General features: G+C 41.1%; 2 protein-coding genes across 2 annotated transcripts; both read left to right on the top strand.

Annotated features, from left to right (window-relative positions):
• The first annotated feature begins 18,881 nt into the window (after positions 1-18,881).
• On the top strand, positions 18,882-20,221 carry LOC111599122 (gustatory and odorant receptor 21a). The gene has a single exon (XM_023314684.2). It carries the CDS (start codon positions 18,884-18,886, stop codon positions 20,219-20,221), a length of 1,338 nt encoding a protein of 445 aa, XP_023170452.1. The 5' UTR covers positions 18,882-18,883.
• A 1,419-nt stretch (positions 20,222-21,640) lies between these two features.
• Positions 21,641-22,402, top strand: LOC111599123 (xylulose kinase). Its single transcript, XM_023314685.2, has one exon. It carries the CDS (start codon positions 21,641-21,643, stop codon positions 22,400-22,402), a length of 762 nt encoding a protein of 253 aa, XP_023170453.2.
• The last annotated feature ends 182 nt before the right edge of the window (positions 22,403-22,584 follow it).

Genomic DNA, 22,584 nt, shown 5'->3' with positions numbered 1-22,584 from the left:
CGTCCTGCAGCAGCTGCTGTGACTACCCCAAATCCTTAAACACCTTTCTGATCAGAGTTAATATATGAACTTAGACACAAAAAGTCAATAGTGTTACACGCTTTGTAACAAACTTAAAATACTTAGCTACAGCAAGAGCATGAGAAGCTGTAAAAAATACACTCAAGTGCTTTTCACACACATCCCCATGCACACACACACACACACATGCACATTAGTTCTACTGCTTGAGGAGCAACAATTTCGCTTTGCCTTTTGGTTTCGGGCCACCCACTGAGTGGAGCATCGAAGGAAAAAGCACTGTGCTCCCAATTTGCCAATAAATTTGCCTGCCATTGCATTGCCAGTAATTCAAAAGAAGAAGAGAGTTCAGCCAGAAGAAGCAGCAACAACACACAAAAAATGTAACAGAAAAAAACAAACTGTAGACGTCGACAAATGGGCAGAAAATATTTTGGAAAATGAGAAAATGTTGCTAAAAAGTTTGCCATCGACTTTTCATTTGTGGCTGCTGCGACAAATGACAAAATTTATAATGGGTGCATGTACATAGATATATATGTTCATACATATATATGTGTGTATCTGCTCATATATTTGGTTTTGGATATTTCTCGACTAAATGCCAACTCTGCTTAAAAATCCACCCGGCCCAAGTTCTGGGCCTAATCAGGCGTAAAAACATTCAGCGCATTTTGCGCTTCAACAATTTTCAACACACGTTCACAATTCGCACTTTTAATTGGGGGAGGCAAGCGCGGCCGGAGGTGTCTTGAAAGCGTGTTCAAGATTACCGAATGAAATCTGTTGCAAAAGGTGTTCTAATTGGTTATTAGACAACAAGCGTTAAGCGATTTCAAACTGAACTCCACGCTGCCGGCGCATGTAGACACCGCCGCCGTTGAATCCAATCACAAATGACAAGCGGAAAACGGATTTCTGTGCGACTGAATCCATGATTGACATTTTAAGTGGGACAGCCGAAGACGCTGGCTGCGATTGAGACAGTGAATGCCACAGCGATTGCTGTCACAAAGTCGACTGACATAACCATCTTATGCAAATGCTGCTCATAAACCGTATTGCCAATTCGCCTTTTTTTATAGCCAAATCTGGGCAAAAGTATAAAAAGAGCATGAAAATGTTGCTGTATTTTTTTTTAACTTTTATAAGTTAACAATGTTAGAAGGAGTTCAGTGAGGCTTGCATTGATCGATAGCAAATTATCGATATGTAAAGTCGATGCATAATATATATCTTAGCAGCTAATATATAATTATAAAATATAATTCCAATTTCAAGCCGTGTGGGTAAACATTTGACGTTTATTCTACATCAAATTTTAATATAATATATAAACTAGATACATTTTCAATGTGCTGTACTTCAGCTAGAATTTGAGCGATTTTTCTTTTATTTCCTCAACAAGTTAGCTTTCCTCTTGCTGCCGCAACACTGTTGAGTAATGCACACTGAAACAATCAGCATATGTGCGTGGGAGATTTGAAGAGCTGGTGTACACGCATCTTTACAGGTTATTACATTTAAGATGAGCGCTGCAGATGGGTAGAAAAAGGGGACACCAGAGAGACGAAAGAGACAAGTTGTTGATTTCATAGCCAGCAGGCGAATGAAAAGGAGTTGAGCGAGTCGCAAATTGTCGCGGCAACTGAAGGAGACAGCCTGGGAATAGGGCTGGGGTTAGGAAATCGTATGTGTGTGTGTTTGGAGAGGGGGTTGAGCGCGAACAGATGCACTCAAATGTTCAGATGCGTAAAAATACCATGGGAAATTACACGAATGGAATACCAGCCGTGCAATATACACACACGCACACGAAGCGAGACATGAAGCGGCTGTGACACATATGAGTATATGCTGAGAGCGGATACCAACGTATATAACATAATGCTGTTGACATACTGCAGAAAAAGAACCAAGTCCTGAGCTAAAGCCAACAACTAGCAGCGGAAACGGAAGTAGAGACAGTGACAACGACAGATGAGAGATGTGAAAGAGAAAGTTGCCGCGAGTCGCTAAGAACTGATTGCCAAAGCGCCGAAAAGGCAATGGAAGCAAACTTACCTATGGAATACCCTCTAAAAATCACTCAACTAAAGTTGAGCAGTTAGTCAATATAATGTTAGTCTTAATTATAGCACAGCTTAGGCGTACAACTAGCTAAGGCTATGGTCGTCCCATTATACCCTTTACTCTCCGACAGCTACAGGGTATGGCACAAAAAAACAACGACGCTGGCAACATTGCGGCCTGCCAGCCCAAATGATTAATTTCGACAAGCTGCCACAAGCTGTCGGGTAAACCGGGCAAAAGAGCGCAGCTATAGATGGGGAGGCGTATGGCATACAGTCAGAGCAGCTCGCATGTACGTGCCAGCGTCTGAGTTTATTGACTATGTGTAAACTGAATGCAAAGTTGCGACATCGTGCGTTGATTTTGTGCTTCAAAAATATAAATGAACCACAAAATAACACAAAACTGCAAACGCAAGGATGAAAGGATATGCACAAGGATATACGGCACGCAGCCAGGCAGCCAGGCAGCCAGAGCAGCAACACTGCAACACGTCTATGTCTACATATGCATTTGTGTGCATGTCCTTATGCATCCTTGGGCGGATGCGTCTGTTCGCTAGTGTTGATTGCCAGCTGCATTTGCAATTGATGGCAATGCATTTTTATTGCACCAACTGGAAATAATTGAAGTACAGCGGGTATTTTTGTTAGCATCTGCGAGCTAAGAAATGCATTTTAGATCGAAGTCTTCAGACAATACTTTCCTTTAACTTCATTTTTATGGCGCATTCTATCATGTATCTGATTTGGAAAGCGAGTCTCCAGCAATAGAAATATTTATTCTACAGGGTATCTACCAGTCATGCACATTTATTGCTGCAGAACTCGTTAATCGATGTTTGCAAAGCTGCGCAAAATGCTTCCAATGGAAGGCAACAATTTTGGACCAACGAAGACAGCCGCAATCGGTGCAGACAATTGCTGCGGAGCGAGGAGCTAGACGCGTCACATTTTAGCCAGAGCGAACAAGCAGCTAACAGAGTTCAAGCAATTCGGTCAATTTTCTTACCTAGCTGACAGCTGACATTTCCCTCCTACAACCGCCAGGCCATTTGCCTGTATTTGATTTGCGGTTGTGCATCCATTGCACTGCAAATGAAGCAAACGAGCCGTGCGGTCATTAGATGTCCAGCCCGCCCCGCTTTGCCGCAACAATGTTTGGCCGTTTCTATGCTCTGGAAATGTCATTGTACAGTCTGGACATTGCCCATGGTCGGTGGCACGCCCACTAAACTACTACCTGCCGGCTAAGCTGGCATAAATTTGCACACAGCTTGAATAGCGGGACGGTATTAAAGTACGATCAATCAATTTGCATTGGCCGGCAGCAACATCATTAATTTGCAGGCGCTGAAATTTTAATTAGTGGCGAAGCTGACGCCCCGACACAGACGCAAGGACATCCACACAGATAGACAGATAGAGACAGACAGGTGAAAAGCTGGTTGGGTAGGTGTGTCAAACGCAGTGTAAAAGTTTTGGTTCATTTAACTTTTAGGTAACTCGAGTAACCTCTATGCCAACAACACTTGACATTGGCACACATACACAGCTATACGCTCTCATGGAAGCAGACGCGGCATGGCAGACGCGGCGTATGCGTAACCTGCAGCAAGTCGCCTGCAGTTTTGCCGCGATGACTTGATAAAATATTTTCATTGACGCCAACAACAAACATGAAACAGCAACAACAATGAGTAGGTAGTAGAAATACGTAATTGCAACAGCCAAAAGCATCTTTTGTCTTGCCAACTACCATAATGAGTAGAAACAGCAACAGCGCAGTGAGCGCTATTAGTTGCCCTGCAATAACTCTAAAGCTCATTTGCAAATTGTTTTCAAGATATTGTGTTTGTCACATATTTTGTTGTTCAAAATGTAGTGCTCACTTGCACTACTATTTTAATGAACAAAGCTGTATATAGAAAGAGAGATGGATAGTCAGCTTTAACACATCGAACAATCATCGACACACATCAATCAGCCATGTTAAAAAGCCCCCTTTAATCCATTTTACAGGATATGCCAACGTCTTTTAATTAGAAGCAGCTGCGTGTGCTGCTGGCGCAAAACTTTTGGCTGGCATACGCGGCGTATGCGTAATCTGGCAGCCAAACTCAACTTTTAATCAAAACTTATGTGGCGTTGCTTTTGGCAATCATGCGACATGAAGTCACTTCAACTGCAAACTCTGCACAGCGCAACAGTGCAGCCCCCTCCCCCAGCCGCTCCCTAATCAACGAGCCCGCACTACAAAGTTCACCTCTAATTAAGCGATGCGCAAAATTTAAAATGATGAAAATGAGGCAATGCAACATTAATGCACACGCACAAGCAGCACACCACACACCGCTCACACGCAGCTCGAAATATATGCGCGTATCGTCGGTTAGCGCGTGAATGGGCTATGAAGCGACCAATGACAAGGACACAAAGACCTGGAGCTAATAGCTCCTTTAATGCTGCTGTTAGTTGGTTCTGTGCCACGTAGGCAACATAAAATGTTCCTTCTGGTTTTTTGGCAGCGGCGCGCTTGCCGTGATTATTATGAAGGGTCGAAGGTCGTTTTGGAGCGTAGCCAGTTGAAGGGGGGGCACTTGGGTAGCTGCAGCTAAAGCTGGAAACGGAGCTGGAGACATGCCAGGAGAAAGCTCGTAATTTCATTAAAATTTTATTAGCTCGATATGAGTGTGCGGGTCGTTATGGGTGTGTGGGTGTGTGTGTGCGATGCTCATGTTTAGATATTATTTGAGCAGCTGCGCAAATGAAATTATCACCTATGTGCATTATGTACATAAAACCAACTCTCCAAACCACTTCTAATCATTTTTTAAAAAAAGCGTGCCGAGACCACAGCTATTAAAAGTCATTACAATTTAAGCCCAATTACAGGCTTTTATGAAGCTTTGTATAAAAAAATAGAATAACATTTGCGCAAAATAATTAATATGGTAGCAGAGTCGATCGATGTGGTTGGCGACAATAGAAACTTTGATTCTAATTAGAATCAACAAATTTCAAACAAATTGCTTGGGCCACAGCAGCAATTTCGTATTATGAGACACACAGCAAGTTATCTAAATGGAAATGCAATTCTACTTCTAACTACGATTGACCTCGTCTTTTGTTATTTTCAATACAATTTTCAAAAATAATTTCGTTTACATGTGCCAAAATCGTATTACTTTAATTTCATTCTGTTTCAGCAGCAAATCCTCTAACAGTAAGTTGATGCTGTCAGCAAAGTTATGGCTATAAAATAAATAATTTAGTTGCATGTCAAAACAATATTTCATACATATTTATATATTACGCTTCAGAAGGTATGTCACTTTTGTTATATGACATGTAACGAGAGTTTCTATTTAGGTTTATAATGAAATATGTTGAGTTAGTTAAACTTGAAGAGAGTTTATAATTTGTTTATTTTTTTATTTAAAATTTGATGACCTCCGTCGAGTAAAGTCTGTTTTGGAATATCTACTTCAGCTTAACTTTTATGTCCGTCATAAAGTTTAAACTATTCTGATTTGGCTAAGCGAAATCGTATGCTCACACCAAAGACAACACTGATAAGAGGACTAATGCATTATGAATTTCTGCCTGAAGGAAGCTTATAAAATTTAATTGCGCAACGAGTGAAACAACATTGATTTGCTTGACATGAAATTTCAATGAGAGCACAATACTCCCCAATTATAAATATCAAACTTACATTATTATTGAAGCTACACAGCTTCAAGAGTATAAACGCGCCGACGTGTTCAATATTTTCAGATCCTTTTTCACTCTGGTAAAATGTGATTTAAAATCATCTCAAAATTATCTATAAATCAAACAAGTTTCATAGCCAAAAGTTGATTGCATGTCTGTCTGTGGGCATATTTGAAAGTTCAGTGCAAGGCAGACGGCGCTTGTGCGACTCACAATACCTTTCGGCTGAAGGTCTTTTAATTTACATTTTGCTATTAATTTCAACCTCAAAGGTTGCACAGCCGGAAGGAAAGGCTGAGTAACGGATGCGAAAAGGGGGAAGGGAGGAGGAGACATGTATCTGTATTGTAACACACAAAGCCGCAAAGCTGAACATGGGCTTTGCTTAATCCGGGCAGTTAAAACGGCAGCCACACACACAGCGATACTCACATGCATAGGTAAGCCCGTAGCCCTGGCTACTAATACAAGTACAGTGTAAGGGCAGCATTGAACATATGCAGGTGCCGTGCCTTTATGTTTTCTTGATTGAGTTTCACCTTTTGCATATGAAATTCAATTTAATCAGCTTGCCAGGTCATAGGCTGGCATCCTATCAGCGTATCACACTCACACACACTCGCACACGCACACGCACACGCACACTGCAGCCAATAATAATGAAGTCCTTTTGTTATGTCGACAACACGTAATTTCCATTGCGTATGTACGCAATGTACATTTTCCAACCAAACATCCACATTCGGCCACATTCGGCAATTTGCCGACCTCAATAATGTTTTCACTTGGAAATCAATAAATACAAATAACAAATATAGTATATATAAATACACGAACATAGAGATGTATGCGTGCGTGTGTGAGTGTGTGTGCTTACATACAGCATCCAAAAGCAAACATCCAGCGCAGCACTTGGCGGCCATAAACGGGCAAATTGTATGCAAATAAAACACAAGCGAATGCCGCAAGATAAAAAGCGTCGCGTGCCAACGACCACACCCCCCTGCCACAATGCATACGCCCATCGGCGCCCTTTAAGTCGGCCCTGCCAAATGGGCGGGGCGTTCGACAACAGCTGAAGCAATTGAAATGCTGACGCTGCAGTGGCTCAAGCGGCACATAAAAAAAGTTTGCAAGATTTAAGTGAAGCTGCTTGACCCACAGATACCATATAAATAAATTTATCTAAATGTTAGACATGGGCCTAATAAATTAGATATCGGCAAGGTAAAGCAGGCAGGAGACAACATACATTATATGTAGTAAAGACAGTCAGAAACACCAAGAAGGAGGCCTAAGGAATTATGTTTTTATCTTCAATCTTCTGCCGCTCATTACAAAAAATTTTTCGTTCAACTTTAAATACCCGCACTTGCAACGTCCACAGAGTATGCGCCACACAGCTCGAGTGACGCCACGACAAGTTTTTATTAACTCTTTGGCTCTCTGACCGCAGCTGTGGCTGCTTTGCCGCCCGCAAGCCTCAGGCGGCTTCAAGTCTTAGCTCTGCTCTTTGTCTTAGCCCTTGGAAATGGCCAAAAAAGTTCAAGACATACAACTTGTTGTCTCCTCTCGCAAAGTTTGTCCGGTCATTTCTCATTTCCCAGTGTTCATGCTGCATGCAAATCATCATCAGTTATTGGGTCTGTGCCGTGGAGGGACGCTGGCTTTTGTTTTTTCTGCTCTTGTGATCTGGGTATTTCATCTCATTTGTTGGCCGCTTAAATGCTCGGACAATCAACTGAAATTGCGGCTACTATTGATTCAAGACAATCTGGGTGGGGCAGCACCACCCTAAGGCCCGGCATATGTTACATACACACACACACACACTCGCACACTTATGTGTGTTCACAAGGAACCTAAGTCCTTATTGTCTGTTAGTTGACATGTTGTGAGCTGCTCGCCCTTACCCGACTATAATAGGCACATCCTCTTGCTTGCCGGCTGCGACTGTCTGCCTGCAAAATTTAATCGTATTTAGCTCATTTAGACACAAATTGAATTTGCCGCAGCACATCAGAGCTCCTCGCTGGCCTCGCTCGAAAATGAGAAATTCAATTAAAATCAAATTTTGACTGGCGCGTTACATATTTCACTTTTTTCGCTTTTCTTCTCTTCCATTTTTTTTTTTGTTTTGTTTACTCTCATTTTTTGGTCCAGCTTTAAACAGATTTTCGTCAAGGCAGCTTTTATGCCAATTGCCGCAAAACACAGACAAACACACAAATCAGTCCAAAAAATAAATAAGGAAAAAATAATTGAGCCAGCGAGACGAGAAGATGAACTCAGCATCAGAAACGCCCCAACCATTGCCTACCCACAGCCAAAATTGACGCAACTTTTATCAAGGACATGAGATAATCCCATTGCCGCTTCGAGCACATTTTTCTTCGCTTCATATTTCTCCATGGCTGGTCCCAGCCGGGCGAGTTGGGGAGTTGGTCTATAAGCGCCAGGACCCAAACCCAATCGACCCAGTGCTGATTAGTTCTTTGCCTTCGCGTCATATTCGGTCAGTCCTCAAGCGATAATTAGGCATTTACCAAACTTGCAAGCTCTGCTCTTCTGGACCAAAGATGATTTATGATGTGTGCACTGCAAGAGTTCAAAGCCTGTCAATTTGTTATACACAAAAGGCAGCTCAGTGCCTGAAGTGCGCCTATGACAAATGCTTCAGTCTTCGCACTGGATCTGCTAAAGCCTTTAATTATGCGAAATTTCTCTGCCTCTCCTGCTGCGTACCGTGGGCGTGCATTTAGAGATGGGCACGTGAGGTGGCAGCTCTAGCTATGACATTCTCACTCTCACTCTCACTCTTTGTACTTTTCGCTATGATTCGACCATTTCTGTTTTTGACTAGCTTCATATTTTTCTTTTTTTCTCTTTCTCTTTCTCTATGTCTCGCTCTCTCTCTCTGTCTCTCACTCACTATGCTGCTATCCACTTCTATATATATATATATATATTTGGTTATCTATTTCTCTCTCAATTCTCGTCTATGTCTTTGTCTCTATCTCTATATGTTTGGTTCTCTCTTTGAATCTCCTTCTATAAATATATTTCTCTTTGTATCTGCCTGTCTCCCTCTCTCTGACTGTTTCTCCCTTTCGCTCGCTCTCTGTTTTCTCTGCGCTCTTTGTATGTTCTTATTATTTTTCTTTAACTCTCGCTTTCTCTATCTCTTACTGTCTCATTCTCTCTCAGTTTCGCCCTCTATATCTCGTCTCGTTTATACTCGTCTCATCTCTCTCTCTCTCTCCCTCTATTTCTCACACTCTCAAAATATTGCTCACTATATTTCGACTCTCCGTCTCAGCCACCCGCGATCTATATCTCTCCTCTCCCATCTCTATCTCCTTCCTTCCTCGGAACAGCATATCTGTACCTCTTCCCTTCTCCTTAAATATTAAATTAAGTTAATTTTCCTAATTATGTTTGTATCATAAGCATCGCGACATCATATATGCGAAAACGCAGTCAACTCGTTTAATATGAGTCTAGTGCTTAATCGTGTCACGACAGCTGTCACACGAAATGCACTAAAGCAGATTCGCAATTGCTGCAATTGCTATTCGAGTCTGTGTGCCGCAAAGTATGCAACACTTGTTGTGGCAGCTTCTTTATGTTAAGCCACTCGAGCGCAAATCCCAAAACCCACTCCTTTAACGCAGCTGCCCCGCACACAAACAGATGGATGCTGCTGTAAGTGAGTGTCGCTCTGCCAGCCCCATCTCCCGCTCGTGTTTTACAAACTGCACGCCATTTGAAACAGCAACAGCAGCGGCAGGAGCTGGCTACGCATCAGCAGCTGCAGCTTGCATCTTCCACTAAATTTGTGACAAACGGGCAGCTGTTGAGTTAAGTTGCAGTCTCAAATGGCTACAACAGAACGAGGACACGGAGGACAGCGGCAGCGCAGCGGGCCAAAGACGAATGCGATTGCACATGAAATGCAGCCAATGCCATACACAAAGTATTCCTCATCATAGTCAGCGGTTGCCCAGAAGCGGAAGTGGCACACTGGACTGAGCGTTGACAGGAAAAGGCAGCGGCGTAGAAACACAACATTGATATATTATCGATAGTATCGATGACATTGTCAGAAATTATTAACAATAGGTTTATAATGAAGCTGAACTGCAAAATGTATAAAGTATATGAATTGAAGAGATTGCAAATTGCCTAAGTGTGTTAACTGACAGTGCAGGTTGTCGATAACTCATGGTTATCGATAGTTGACTACTATGATAATACATACAACATTGCTAAGTAGAGGATTTGATGGATATTTGATAAATTGTAAGTAAGTCTATATAAGCGATATTATCGCTATCGCATAATCATGCTTATCGATAGTTTCCCATTACAAAAAAATATATATATAAATAAATAAATCCAGTCACAACAGTACTCTTAGGCAAGTAAATGAATGTAATGTTATCTCAGCGGCAGGCCCATATCCCCAGGACCCATATCTGCTGTTAAGCAATTCATAAACTGACTTCTTGCTAACCCCCTTGTTGGCTAAGTGCCTGTCTACGCCCATGGGCAAAGCACAGTCAGCCAAATGTTCAATTGATTTGCATGCGCTGCAAGACAACTTCAAGCTGCGTTTTACTTTCTCTACATAGCCTTTGCTTCAGTTACTCCAGCTGCTGGCTTGACTGTGGCTATTAAGCCGGTTCGGCGAGCGAGGCAACAGCTCGCTGGGGAATTGTAAATCACGTCGAGCGCAAAGCGCAAATTGGTTAGTGGAACATACATAAAGCAGCGCCACGCACACACACACACATACTTTTACACATGTGCATAGGGTCGTGTGTGTCGTTTGTGCCGGCTAAATTCGCGCTTTGGAAACATGAAAGCTGCCCCAACAGAAAATACTAAAGCAGCAAAAGTAATCTGTTAAAGCAAAGTAAAAGGGTGCAGGGGTGCATGTAAGTGTGTGTGTGGCAAGTGGCAGTAAAATCATATTACCCAGTATATAGTATACGAATTAGTTGGCCATCTCGAACAGGAACATGGCACGGGCCAGAATGCAGGAAGCAGGATGCAGCAAACTGCTCACACATAGTTTGCTGCTGCTGCTGCTGCTACAGCTACTGCTGCTGCTGCTCATCTTTAGCAGTTGCAGTGCTTCGCAAGCTCCACAAATTGGAAATAAAAAAACTGGCAAGCATTTCACATTGAAACGGCTGCCGCATAGTTTGGCCTTAGCAGCACATCCTGCCAGCGACAACAACAACAGCGAAAACAATAACAACAACTGCAATAAAAGAAGCTTCAGCAAAAAACAACGTCAAATAACTGTCAAGTGAAATGCAGCGCTTGCGATCGAAGCAGTTGAGATTTTGTTTTTATTTTTTACACTTTTTTCAACAAAATAATCATAACAATGGTGAGTGAACGAGCGTGACTAGCAGATGCCCTATACGCTTACTTCTGTGCAGAAGTTAGACTTTTATGTGAATATATATTTATTAACTTATTACCGGACTCCTTGGGTTTTGTATTTCATATTCCTTTAATCAATAAAGAATTTATGACTAATAACTCGTATTGTTCAACGAGGCATTTTTAACCAAACAAATAAGTATAGAAAATAACTCATAGTTTTTCGCATAACTACTTTAAGCTGGAACACTTACTCAACCAACCTTATGCTATGCCATTTTGGGCCAATTTTATGAGTACAGGGTATAATAATCATAAATATTGCACGCTGCTCGGCTTGTTGTGCCCATTATGCTGACAGGAGTGAATGCAGGCAGCTGCCATTAAGTATACGCCACGTTGGCTGACAAAAGCTAAGCCCCTGTACACTAACCTCCTCCCAAAAAAAAGAATTTATAAAAAAAGAGCTCACACCAGCCACGATATATTTACAAGGCACTACATTCTATGGCTGGGGAATATAACATATATATATAAATATATGTATATATATATATTTATGTATATCTATGTATATATCTAAAACAGCGTCGTTTCGTTCTTAAAAATGATTTCACGCCAACGAAACGAGGTTAAAAAGGTGTTACAAGCCAGCAAATGCAAAGGCGCTTAAAGCGCTTCAGGTTGTTTCAACTTTCAACAGCGAAAGTTTTGTGCAGCAATCCAATGCGCCCGACTGCTACCTAGCTCCATTTACACCCCAGACCAATTCTTAAGGATTCGGTTGTGTGTCACCTTTTTCGCCTTTTTATGAACATCCTTGCGAAATTAAAAGTTAAATGCGCCAAGTCAATAAAAGCATGATACTAAAAATAAAGATAAAGATAGCAATGGCAATGCAAATGCAAAAGCAGGGCTCTTTACGGCTTATGGGGGGTTGGGGCCTGTTCCATTAGGGTTGTCAACAACGACAGTTTTCTGGCTAGCCTGGCAAGCAAGAGAATTCTATTGAATAACTCGAGACGAAATATGTATATTCATGAAGAGAAGCTGCAAGCGATGATTGGCAAAATATATATATTATGTTAGAGAACTATCGATATGTTTATCTAAACTAAATTATATTTTAAGAATGATATTAATATTTACCAATAATAATTACTTTTATGCTTTATTTAATTACAAAAAAAGTTAAATTAAATTATCAAAAAATTATCGCAAATATATTATAATAAGTTCTTACAGAATATATTAATTTTAGTAAATTAAATAATGATAGCTGTGTATACAACGAGTTTTTTTTATAGATGCTTTTAGAAAGATATCGATAACAGATGATTTAAACAAAATTCGCATTGCCTAAGCTTTTGAGAAGGAAAAGCATTAGCCTTAAACCACATTAGCGTTATCTCGAACAACGTACTTTAAGCCGTTTCGTGCCATTGTTCAGGGTTCTTTAGCCACAAAAAGCTTGAATATTTCTTTTAGCCTGGGCGAGAGCTGGCAACACTGCCTGGCGCATTTATGCCCGAAAAATCTTTTAATGCAGCTCGCATTTGCATGGCAGCCGGCTGCAGCCGTAGAAACGGCAGCCAGGACAATGGCGACACTTCATTTATGTCTTTTGTGCGCCCAATGCGACGCCAACTGTTTGGCCAGAGATAAAAAACTAAAGCCCGACTCTTGAAATGGAAAATGCAAGAGCAACAGTAACAGCTGCAAGAGCAGCACCACCAGCAGGAGTAATAGAAGCTATATGGAATAGGTATGGCAAGCAGCTAACTAATAAAATGTTTGCGTTTTATCTTTGCCAACTGACTGGGCTGAGTTTGCTTTACTAATTGATGCACTACCACTTGTATATATCCTTCGAATTATAAAAAACAGCCAGCCATACAGCAAGGCAACTGGCTGGAGGCTGGGATCGCTGGCAGCTGAAGGAAATTGCACAGAGTCAATAAACGGAAAGATGGTAACCAATGGTAAATGACAGTCGTCAGGGACGTTTCTCACTTATCAATGCGAGCCGATTCAAATGCCAATTGAGGCACAACAAAAGCCGCCAAGAAAATAATTGCCATCTACCCAGCAGCCTCATCTCATCTAGCTCTATGCGAATCGAGCTGCTTACCCGTCGCGGAACGTAACGAATATCAACAGAAAGCGCATTGTAGGACGCACAGCAGCAGTGAAAAATGAAAATAAAAATAAAAATGAAAATGAAAATCAATGGGAAAATATGCAAAGCGTTTTTTAATTAAATTTGAAGATCGTTGCCAAGCGGCTGGCAGCGGCTAAGCCGAGGCGAAAATTATTATGTGTTGGCCGAATGAGCGCATAAGCGCATTGGAGCGTGGATTATTGCAGGCCAAATAGTAAAAACGTAAAATGGCAAAGGGAATAAAACAAAGCGAGAAAGTAGCAAAATTATCTGCGAAAAATTTAATACTCTAGCAACAATAACAATAAGCAAGTCTTAGGAAACATCTGTTTTGAAAACAATAAAAAAAATGTCGAGAAGTGCATAAATCTGAATAATATTTAAGAGGCTAGATTTTTAGCAGTTTTTATATAATTATGTTGCAATAACAATAATGATGTGGATAATTATATGTAGCGGAATAAAGTGACGGACCTTGATAAAAATGGGTCAGAAAAAATGGAAAAAATAGTTTTTAGTAAGCAAATAAACACGTTTAAAAATAACAAAAAAAAATTAACTTCAAAATTCATTTGGATCAAATATATTCATAATAGATATCTAGTTATATATTTTTCATTTAAAATATTAAAACAGCTCAAACAAGCTCAAGCATACCGAGTTCAACCTGCGCACCACATGGAAGGCATTCAAATAGTTTTCATTTGTGGGTAAATAATAAAATTTTTAATTATATATATAAATATGTTTTAGTATAGGTGTCATTAATATACGTGCATAAATATTAATCCCTTGAAAAACTATGTCAAAAACAAATTTGTCATATGAATAATAAATAATTCTAATTTTAGTTCCAAAAGGATTAAGCTGTTTATCTATATTTAAATATATATTTATATTTTATTATTAAAACAAAAATATTCAGCATATTATTAAAGTATACTACATTAAATTACAGAAAATATTATCTTTATATGATAAGCTCTTCGTTTTGAAGACAGCCATCCATAACAGCTATAAGAAATAGTCAGTTAATAGAGAAATATGCTCTTTATATAAAAAGATAATAAGCTTTAGTTATAGTAGTCATAGACAAAGGATTAGTTCATACTGCAGCTACATCAGTCATCTAGGCCAGATTTTACTTCTGTGCAAACTGAATTCACTCATATAGACCTACCCCTTCACCCACACTGAAAAGGAAACGAACTCAGACAGTTGTCGCAGCTGGAAATAATTATGCTTTAAAGCTTATGTAAGAGTCAAGCGTAATGCGTTTTACATTCTACATTCTAAATTCGTGACCCAGTTATAGTGTGACCCCCACTGGCGAAGGGTATACAAATTAAAAGCGATTTGGTTTCACCATTTTAATTGCAATTGTGCGGCTCTCATTAAAGCGCTGCAAATGCGAAGTGCAAATTAAATTTTCACTTCCATTTGGAATGAAATCGGCAGAGCATCTGTTCGAACTGGGACGCCCGTATGGGCGGCATGACCCGCATTTGTCAAATAAGGAAATTAGTTTGGTATATTCTGGCACCGGCTCGCCAGGCCATGCCAATGCCATCCGTATATTCGAATATGCTAGTAAATTCTGTTATTTCCGGTCTTGGAGCGTATGTTTTGTATTACACACACGCACACACACAGAGGGAGAAGCTCTTGCTTTTAACACTAATTAGTCAATTGATGTATGTGCAATTTGCTAATTTGTCGATACACCAATTGAAGCTACTAGGCAGTTAGCCAATATGCTGGCCCTCGGCCTCTATTGCTGTAACTCACAGTGCGTATGATTAATATTTAATTGCATTATGCTTTTGCATGTTATATATGGCAACTAGAGTGCTCTACTATCTATGTGTGCGTGTCTGTGTATGTGTGTGTGTGTGGTTGTGCTGCAAATTAAATGGCCCAACAAAATTAAATTATAATTTATATTTTACATTGGCAGCATATAAAGTGCATCCGGTTGAGCTTGCGCCTGGCTCCAACCTACGACAGTTTTGTAATTGGCCACAACCAAAAGCCACATGACTGGAATCAATGATGACAACAACAACACTAACACTTATAATACTCTTCAATAAAATGATTAAATTTGAATTTGTATTCAAGTTTGGTTTGGTTTGTTTGCCTAAATGGCAGATAAATGACCAACAATAATCACAGCCGAGCAACTAGTTGCGAATTGTGCACAAAACTTGACGACGATTACATTTCGTGACAGTTGCAAAATCACATAGCTCAATATTTGCGCTGGGCTTTAAATATAGATCAAGCTGACTTTTAAAGCCACTTTTTGTGCCAGTTTTGACAGCGAAAAAAAATATATATAAAATAAAGTTTAATTATATAAAAATATATTTCTCTTCATTATTGACATGCGTAGAGAAAAAATTCGCTTGTGGGTGACAGCCAAAAACAGTAAAAGAAAAAACTGATTTTACCTTCTGAATAACTATTTAAATGCAGAATTAAGTGAACCGTAAAGAAATGCAATTACAACTTTATTATTTAAATTCCAAATGTGAGCACAAAAGATAGGGAAACATCAATGTGTTTATTCAACTTGATCTAAAGGAATGGCAAGTGAAAATCCATTAAATTAAAAGCAAATTGAATTATTTTCATTTCAAAAACAATTTACAGCTTTTCTCATCAACTTTTATTTTCATTTTTATTTTCTTAGCTGGCCAATTGACCTTTGGCTGCCCAAAACAGTCCCTAGATAAATGTTGCCTGCGGGAATTCAGTCCATAGCCTTCAGATGCTTGAACACATTTTAAAGCTAGTGCCAGTTACCGCAATGATATTTTTAAATGAAAGTGATATCTCTATTTAACTGAAATATGCCCTAAGCTTTAAACTTTATTGTACTGTTAGCCTTTATGAATAATTCTAAGCAATTGTGTTTCATTGTTATAATTGTATTAGGCTATGATTCATAGCAAGGGCTGTGTTCAATAGCAAAAGCTAATCTTAAATCCCACGCGCACCTTATACATAATATATTAATAAAAGTTTTGCTGTAGGGCGGATTCCAAGCGATTGCGGCAGAGACAGTTGCATAATGCACTTCTAGGTGGGCAAGGAAAAGGGCAATTGCATGCGTGTGTACGTGTATGTGTGTGTCTGTGTGTGTTTGTGGGCTCAGGAGAAAAAGGACTGCAAGGCAGAAAGGAAAACGGAAATCGAAATGTAATTTGTTCGCTGCACAACGCGATGATCAGCTCCAGTTGACAGCTGGCGGCCATGACAGCTGCTCGATGTGACTGTGTGTCGTTCATGTGGCAGGCAGACAACGAATGTGGCACGTACACGAGCCAACGAGAAGACCTTGAGCTGCAACTAACTCAAGGCAACAGCAGGAAGATGAAGATGGGATGGCTCAACACAAAGACAGATGCAGCGGTAAGTCCACACAGACACACTGCTGGCAGGACCCGGTGCCTAGAGCTGTGCGCGTGACACGGCTTAAGTCGATGAAATTGTGTCTCATAATAAATTTACCTAAATGGAATGCAAGCTGAATAACTGCTATTTATTGGCTTAAAATAAAAATTAAAATAAAAAGTAAAAACGTATTTTCCAGCTTAAACTAGCTGAGCTGTCTGAAGTATGCCTCATGCCCAACGTGCGCTGCATTCAACTTGGCTATGCATTAGCTAGCAAGTTCCTTCAAGTGTTTTTAGGGTGCTTTTTAAATTTGTGCACATCTTCCGGCCAACTTGGCTGCAATTATGTCACACAAAATGTTTATCCTGTACATCCGGCTATAAAAAACAAGCTAAACACTTTATTTATTTGGTGCTGCTCGTCGTTAGTTTTCAAAGTTTTCGCATTAAAACGAAAGCAGAGTTTGCCAAACTATTGCAATGAAAATAGCACAGTCGACAACAAAAACAACAACGATATGAAGCAGCAGCCTGAAGAAGCAAACGAAAATTTAGAGATGCAATGCAAACACGAAGCGAGGGACACTGAGAGCAAGAAATTTCAGTTGAGAATGACGAAGCGAAAGATACACTGTTTCGATTAAGAATAATTGAGTAGATAAAAGAAAAATTAAAAGAAAATATTTACTAAATTAACTTCATATAGGTATAACATAATTCTCTAATATATTAATCCTTGACATAGACAAAAAATTTGGCTAATTCTGCTTAACATATTCCAAAGATATAGCTGGCATAGATATTGCTTAAATATAGTTATAAGCATGTTGCATGTAGATGAAGTTGAAGGTGATTTAAACTTAAAATTAAAATATTTTTAACAATATTGGGCATCAATTCTTTAATTTAATATTTAATAGTTAAGCTACTTTTGTAGTATGAAAATAGCAAAAGTAAAAAAAATACAGCAATATGAAAAGAAAGTTATAGGGACGCTATCTTGATGTTCAGCTATTGATAATAATGCTAAATAAATGTTAATCGAAAAAATACCTATTGTGCCAGTAAAAAATTGAAGCTTTTGCAGCTATTTGATAAAAAACAATAAAATAATTTTACATTTATCAAAGTTGCAAGCAATGCATCATTGACATCACTTATTAGTTTTACTATTTTTTTAGTGCGTTACATTTCGTATGACATTTTTATAATACACTCTCCAAAGACGTAGAAAATCAGAGAAGTAGGCAACAGTTGGCCGAGTGCCTAAGAAAATTAAATGCTGCCTTTGAAGTGTTTGGACTTGAGCAAAGTCTATTTTAAACACAATTTCGAGTGTGTGCTGATTGTGTGTATGCTGCCTGTGTGTGTACCTTGCCCAACAGCTGCCATAGACAGGCAGCGTCTGGACTCATTGCCAGCTGCTGTTCAATAGATTTTGACTCTAATCTTGAGCGAGCCTCGAGTGCGTGAAAATTGACTTTGGCCTTGACTAACTCAGGCAGAAGTGGATCAAAAGTCGGGCACACACACACACCCAGGCACAGAAGGACAAAAGGCGAAACTACATTCATTGGGTCAGCGGTGCCACATTTTTATTGGTCATTAGTGCGAGCCTCTATCGGGCATTCGTAAGCATTTACACATCGTTAAACTTTCATTTCCGGCAAATTAAGCGCATTCTATATGCCTTCTGCCCTGGCCCAAAACACACACACACAAACGCACACATGCACATACAGTCACATAGACACAGGGACGCAGGGGCGTAGCATTATTCACGCCATGCCCCGCCCCCGATTGGGGCTACCCGTTCAGCCCTTTGTCAGCAAAACCGTGACGGGGCAGTGCATGGCAAGGCTACACCAAATGACCACAACAAACACGGCCCGACGGCCATATATGGTATATAAATATATATGTATTTATATATATATATATAGACGATATTCCGGGCTATATTTAATGGACAGCAAACAAATAGCGGTACGCCCCGTAGGCGGCATTCGCACTTTTGTTTGCTTTTCAATCAAAAGTCAACAGCAGAAGCGAGCCATATAAAAGGCTGGCAAGGATTGTGGTATCGGTGTTGGCTCCAAGCTATTGTCCACATCATGTCCTTCTGGGCGGTTAGTCGCGGCTTAACGCCACAAGGCAAAGTGGCACCCATGCTGAATCCCAATCAGCGTCAATTTCTGGAGGACGAGCTGCGCTATCGGGAGAAGCTCAAGATGCTGGCAGGCGGCAATGCCATCGACGATGTTTACGTACGCAAGCCAGATACCGTGGACGACCCGCTCGAGCTGGACAAACACGATTCATTCTACAAGACGACCAAAAGCTTGCTAGTTCTGTTCCAGATCATGGGCGTAATGCCCATACATCGTAATCCGCCTGTCAGAAATATGCCTCGAACTGGATACTCGTGGCGATCCAAGCAGGTAATGTGGGCCGTTTTCATCTACAGCTGCCAGACGACAGTAGTGGTGCTGGTGCTGCGAGAGCGGGTCAAAAAGTTCATAACCAGCCCGGACAAACGCTTCGACGAGGCCATCTACAATGTCATCTTTATCAGTCTGCTCTTCACGAACTTTCTGCTGCCCGTCGCTAGCTGGCGCCATGGACACCAGGTGGCCATCTTCAAGAACATGTGGACGAACTATCAGTATAAGTTCTTCAAGACCACTGGCTCGCCAATCGTATTCCCGAACCTGTATCCGCTGACCTATGCACTGTGCGTCTTCTCCTGGCTGCTCAGCATCGCCATAAACCTGTCGCAGTATTTCCTGCAGCCGGACTTTCGATTATGGTATACCTTTGCCTATTATCCGATCATAGCGATGCTGAACTGTTTCTGCAGCCTGTGGTACATCAATTGCAATGCCTTTGGCACGGCCAGTCACGCCCTGTCGGATGCGCTGCAGGCCACAATAAAGGGCGAGAAGCCTGCCCAGAAGCTGACAGAGTATCGCCATCTCTGGGTGGATCTGAGCCACATGATGCAGCAGCTGGGACGCGCCTACTCGAACATGTATGGCATGTACTGTCTGGTAATCTTCTTTACCAGCATCATTGCCACTTATGGCAGCATTAGCGAGATTATCGATCATGGCGCCACATACAAGGAGGTGGGTCTCTTCGTCATCGTCTTTTACTGCATGTGCCTGCTGTACATCATCTGCAACGAGGCGCACTATGCCTCGCACAAAGTGGGCATGGAATTTCAGACCAAATTGCTCAACATTAATCTAACAGCCGTGGACACTGCCACACAGAAGGAGGTGGACATGCTGCTCGTCGCTATCAATAAGAACCCGCCCATCATGAATCTCGATGGCTATGCGAACATCAACCGCGAATTGATCACCACGAACATCTCCTTCATGGCCACCTATTTGGTGGTGTTGCTACAGTTCAAGATAACCGAACAGCGTCGATCACAAACAGCTTAAACTGAGCTGCCTTGAGCAATAATACTTAGGTGTAGAGTTATCGATATACCGATTATATTCAATTGTGGCATATACTTGAAAAAGTGCTTGGATTTTATTATATAAAACATATGCCCATAAATACCTATCAAAAATAATAAACTTGTTCTTAAAACCATTCATGAAGTGAACTGTTTTTCGATCTAGATTTTTCGATATCAGCAGTCCATAGATTTATTGGAATCACAGCTTTATAATACTCCCATAGCGAATGGACAATCCGGCTTTAAAATTTGTTATAATAAACATATTTCGTTTATTATAATATAATAATAAAGCTAACGTCAAGTTCCTAGGCTCTATCTATGTTTGCTCTAGATTGATTTTGTAGTTTGTCAAAAGTATTCAGAGTATATAAAAATTTTCAGCTAAACTTGTTTTTGGTTTATATGTATCTGTGTTCTAGCTGCAATGTGTCACAGACATCCACCAGACTACAGTGGCAATACATACATGGGCATCCACTTGAGCATTGAGAAATTGGAGGCAGTGATACTGAACACCAAGTTTGAGGTAGAGAACACTGTGACGGTGCGCTATGATGTTGATCTGCCCGAATACCACACCGAAAATGGTGTCACCCCGGGCACGGAACCTGGTCACTTTGAGGTGAATCCCGTGATGTATATAAAGGCATTGAACATTTTGTTCAATTGCCTAGTATCACAGGGCGCTGATTTGTATAGGGTTGCAGCCATTGGTGGTGCGACGCATCATCATGGCGCCATATATTGGTCCGAGAGCGGCTTTCGTGCGCTCTGTGGCCTTTCAGCTTTTGCGAACCTACACGAACAGTTGACGGAAAAGTGTTTCACAGTGCCCACGTTTTATTGTCTGACTAAATCTAGTGACAAGCACTGTAAAGAGATGGAACATGGAATTGGTAGCTCAATAGAAATGAAAAAAGTCACTGGATCTCGCGCATTTGTTTGCATGACTGGTCCTGAGATACGTAAGGTCTATGAGACCTATCCCTGCCAATATAATGAAACAGTACGCATTTCGCTAATAAGCAGCTTTTTGGCATCGCTGCTGATTGGCAACATTGCATCCATTGACCACTCTGACGGCTCGCTAATGAATCTAATGGGCATAAATGACAAGAAGTGGTCTGAGCTGTGCCTGGACGCCTGTGCACCACATTTAGAATCACGTCTAATGCAACCGATTGCCACGAATCGACTGCAGGGGCGCATTAGCAATTGTCATGTGATGCGCTGGAAATTTAAGCCAGACTGCATGATAGTTGCTGCCACCAACAGTAATTCCAGCTTATTGGCCAGCATTAAGGAGCCAAATTTTCTTATTTTATCACTCTCCAAACACGACATGATCATACTGCCAGTAAATGACGGCGCTGCCTCAAAAGAGGGACAAACCATGTGTCATCCAACCGTGCCGAACGCCTACATGACTTGCTACCATTTTTCCAACGGGGGCTTAGTGCGAGAGCGAATCTGCCGGGAAGTGGCCAACGACGACTGGAAACTCTTTAATCAAATGTTGATTAACACGCCCAAAGGTAACGATGGCAACATCGCCGTACATTTTGATGAAATGGAATACATACCCAAAGCCAAAGGCTCGCTGCGATGGAATGACAACATCACAGAACAAACAGTAGATGCATTGCACGGACTAAAGAAATTCGATGAGCCGCGCTATGAGGCCCGGGCCGTCATCGAGGGTCAGTTGATGCATCATGTTGCCATTATCAACAATGCCGGATTCCGCGTAACGCCCAATACCAAAATTATTGTCACAGGCGAATGCTCTAACAATGCCACCATACTGCAAATTGTAGCCGACGTCTTCAATGGGTGCGTCTATAGGCATGAAGCACCGGCGGATCCGTGCCTCATAGGTGCCGCCTATCGGGCCCGCTATGCCTTCTATGAGTACCGCGAGGTCGATTGCAATTGCGTCAGATGCAAAACACGCCGTGGCAGGCAGCCGCAACTCAGCTACACTGAGTTCATTCAGCAAACCCCAAATTATCTGAAGTTGGTCGCCGAACCAACTGCTAACTGTGAGAAAATCTACGTTCCGCTAATGCTGCGTTGCACCATAATGCAACAGCAGCTGGCAGACATGAACTCTTTCAACGACACCCATACATATGGTACATTGCGGCCCCTTTGAATATGTCTTAAGTGTTTTATAGCTAGTTGTTGAAAATAAGTTCAAAACTCAAGTAAACTAGTTTAACAAACAAAAACATGAGTACTCTGGTCGAACGCGTCCGACCACGAAATACCCTGTACCTGTACCCAACGACGCAGCACAGTAGCTTCTAAATTCCCTTCTACAGAGAGTGGCGGGCA

Source organism: Drosophila hydei, unplaced genomic scaffold (genome assembly GCF_003285905.1).
Source record: "Drosophila hydei strain 15085-1641.00,03,60 unplaced genomic scaffold, DhydRS2 tig00008114-arrow-pilon, whole genome shotgun sequence".
Taxonomy (NCBI): domain Eukaryota; kingdom Metazoa; phylum Arthropoda; class Insecta; order Diptera; family Drosophilidae; genus Drosophila; species Drosophila hydei.
The sequence above is the reverse complement of the archived record's forward strand: the minus strand, read 5'-3'. Positions and strand labels throughout refer to the sequence as shown.

Bases quoted from the DNA above. Each gene is read 5' to 3' on its own strand.
- LOC111599122 (XM_023314684.2), top strand. From the start codon at position 18,884: ATGTCCTTCTGGGCGGTTAGTCGCGGCTTAACGCCACAAGGCAAAGTG.
- LOC111599123 (XM_023314685.2), top strand. From the start codon at position 21,641: ATGTGTCATCCAACCGTGCCGAACGCCTACATGACTTGCTACCATTTT.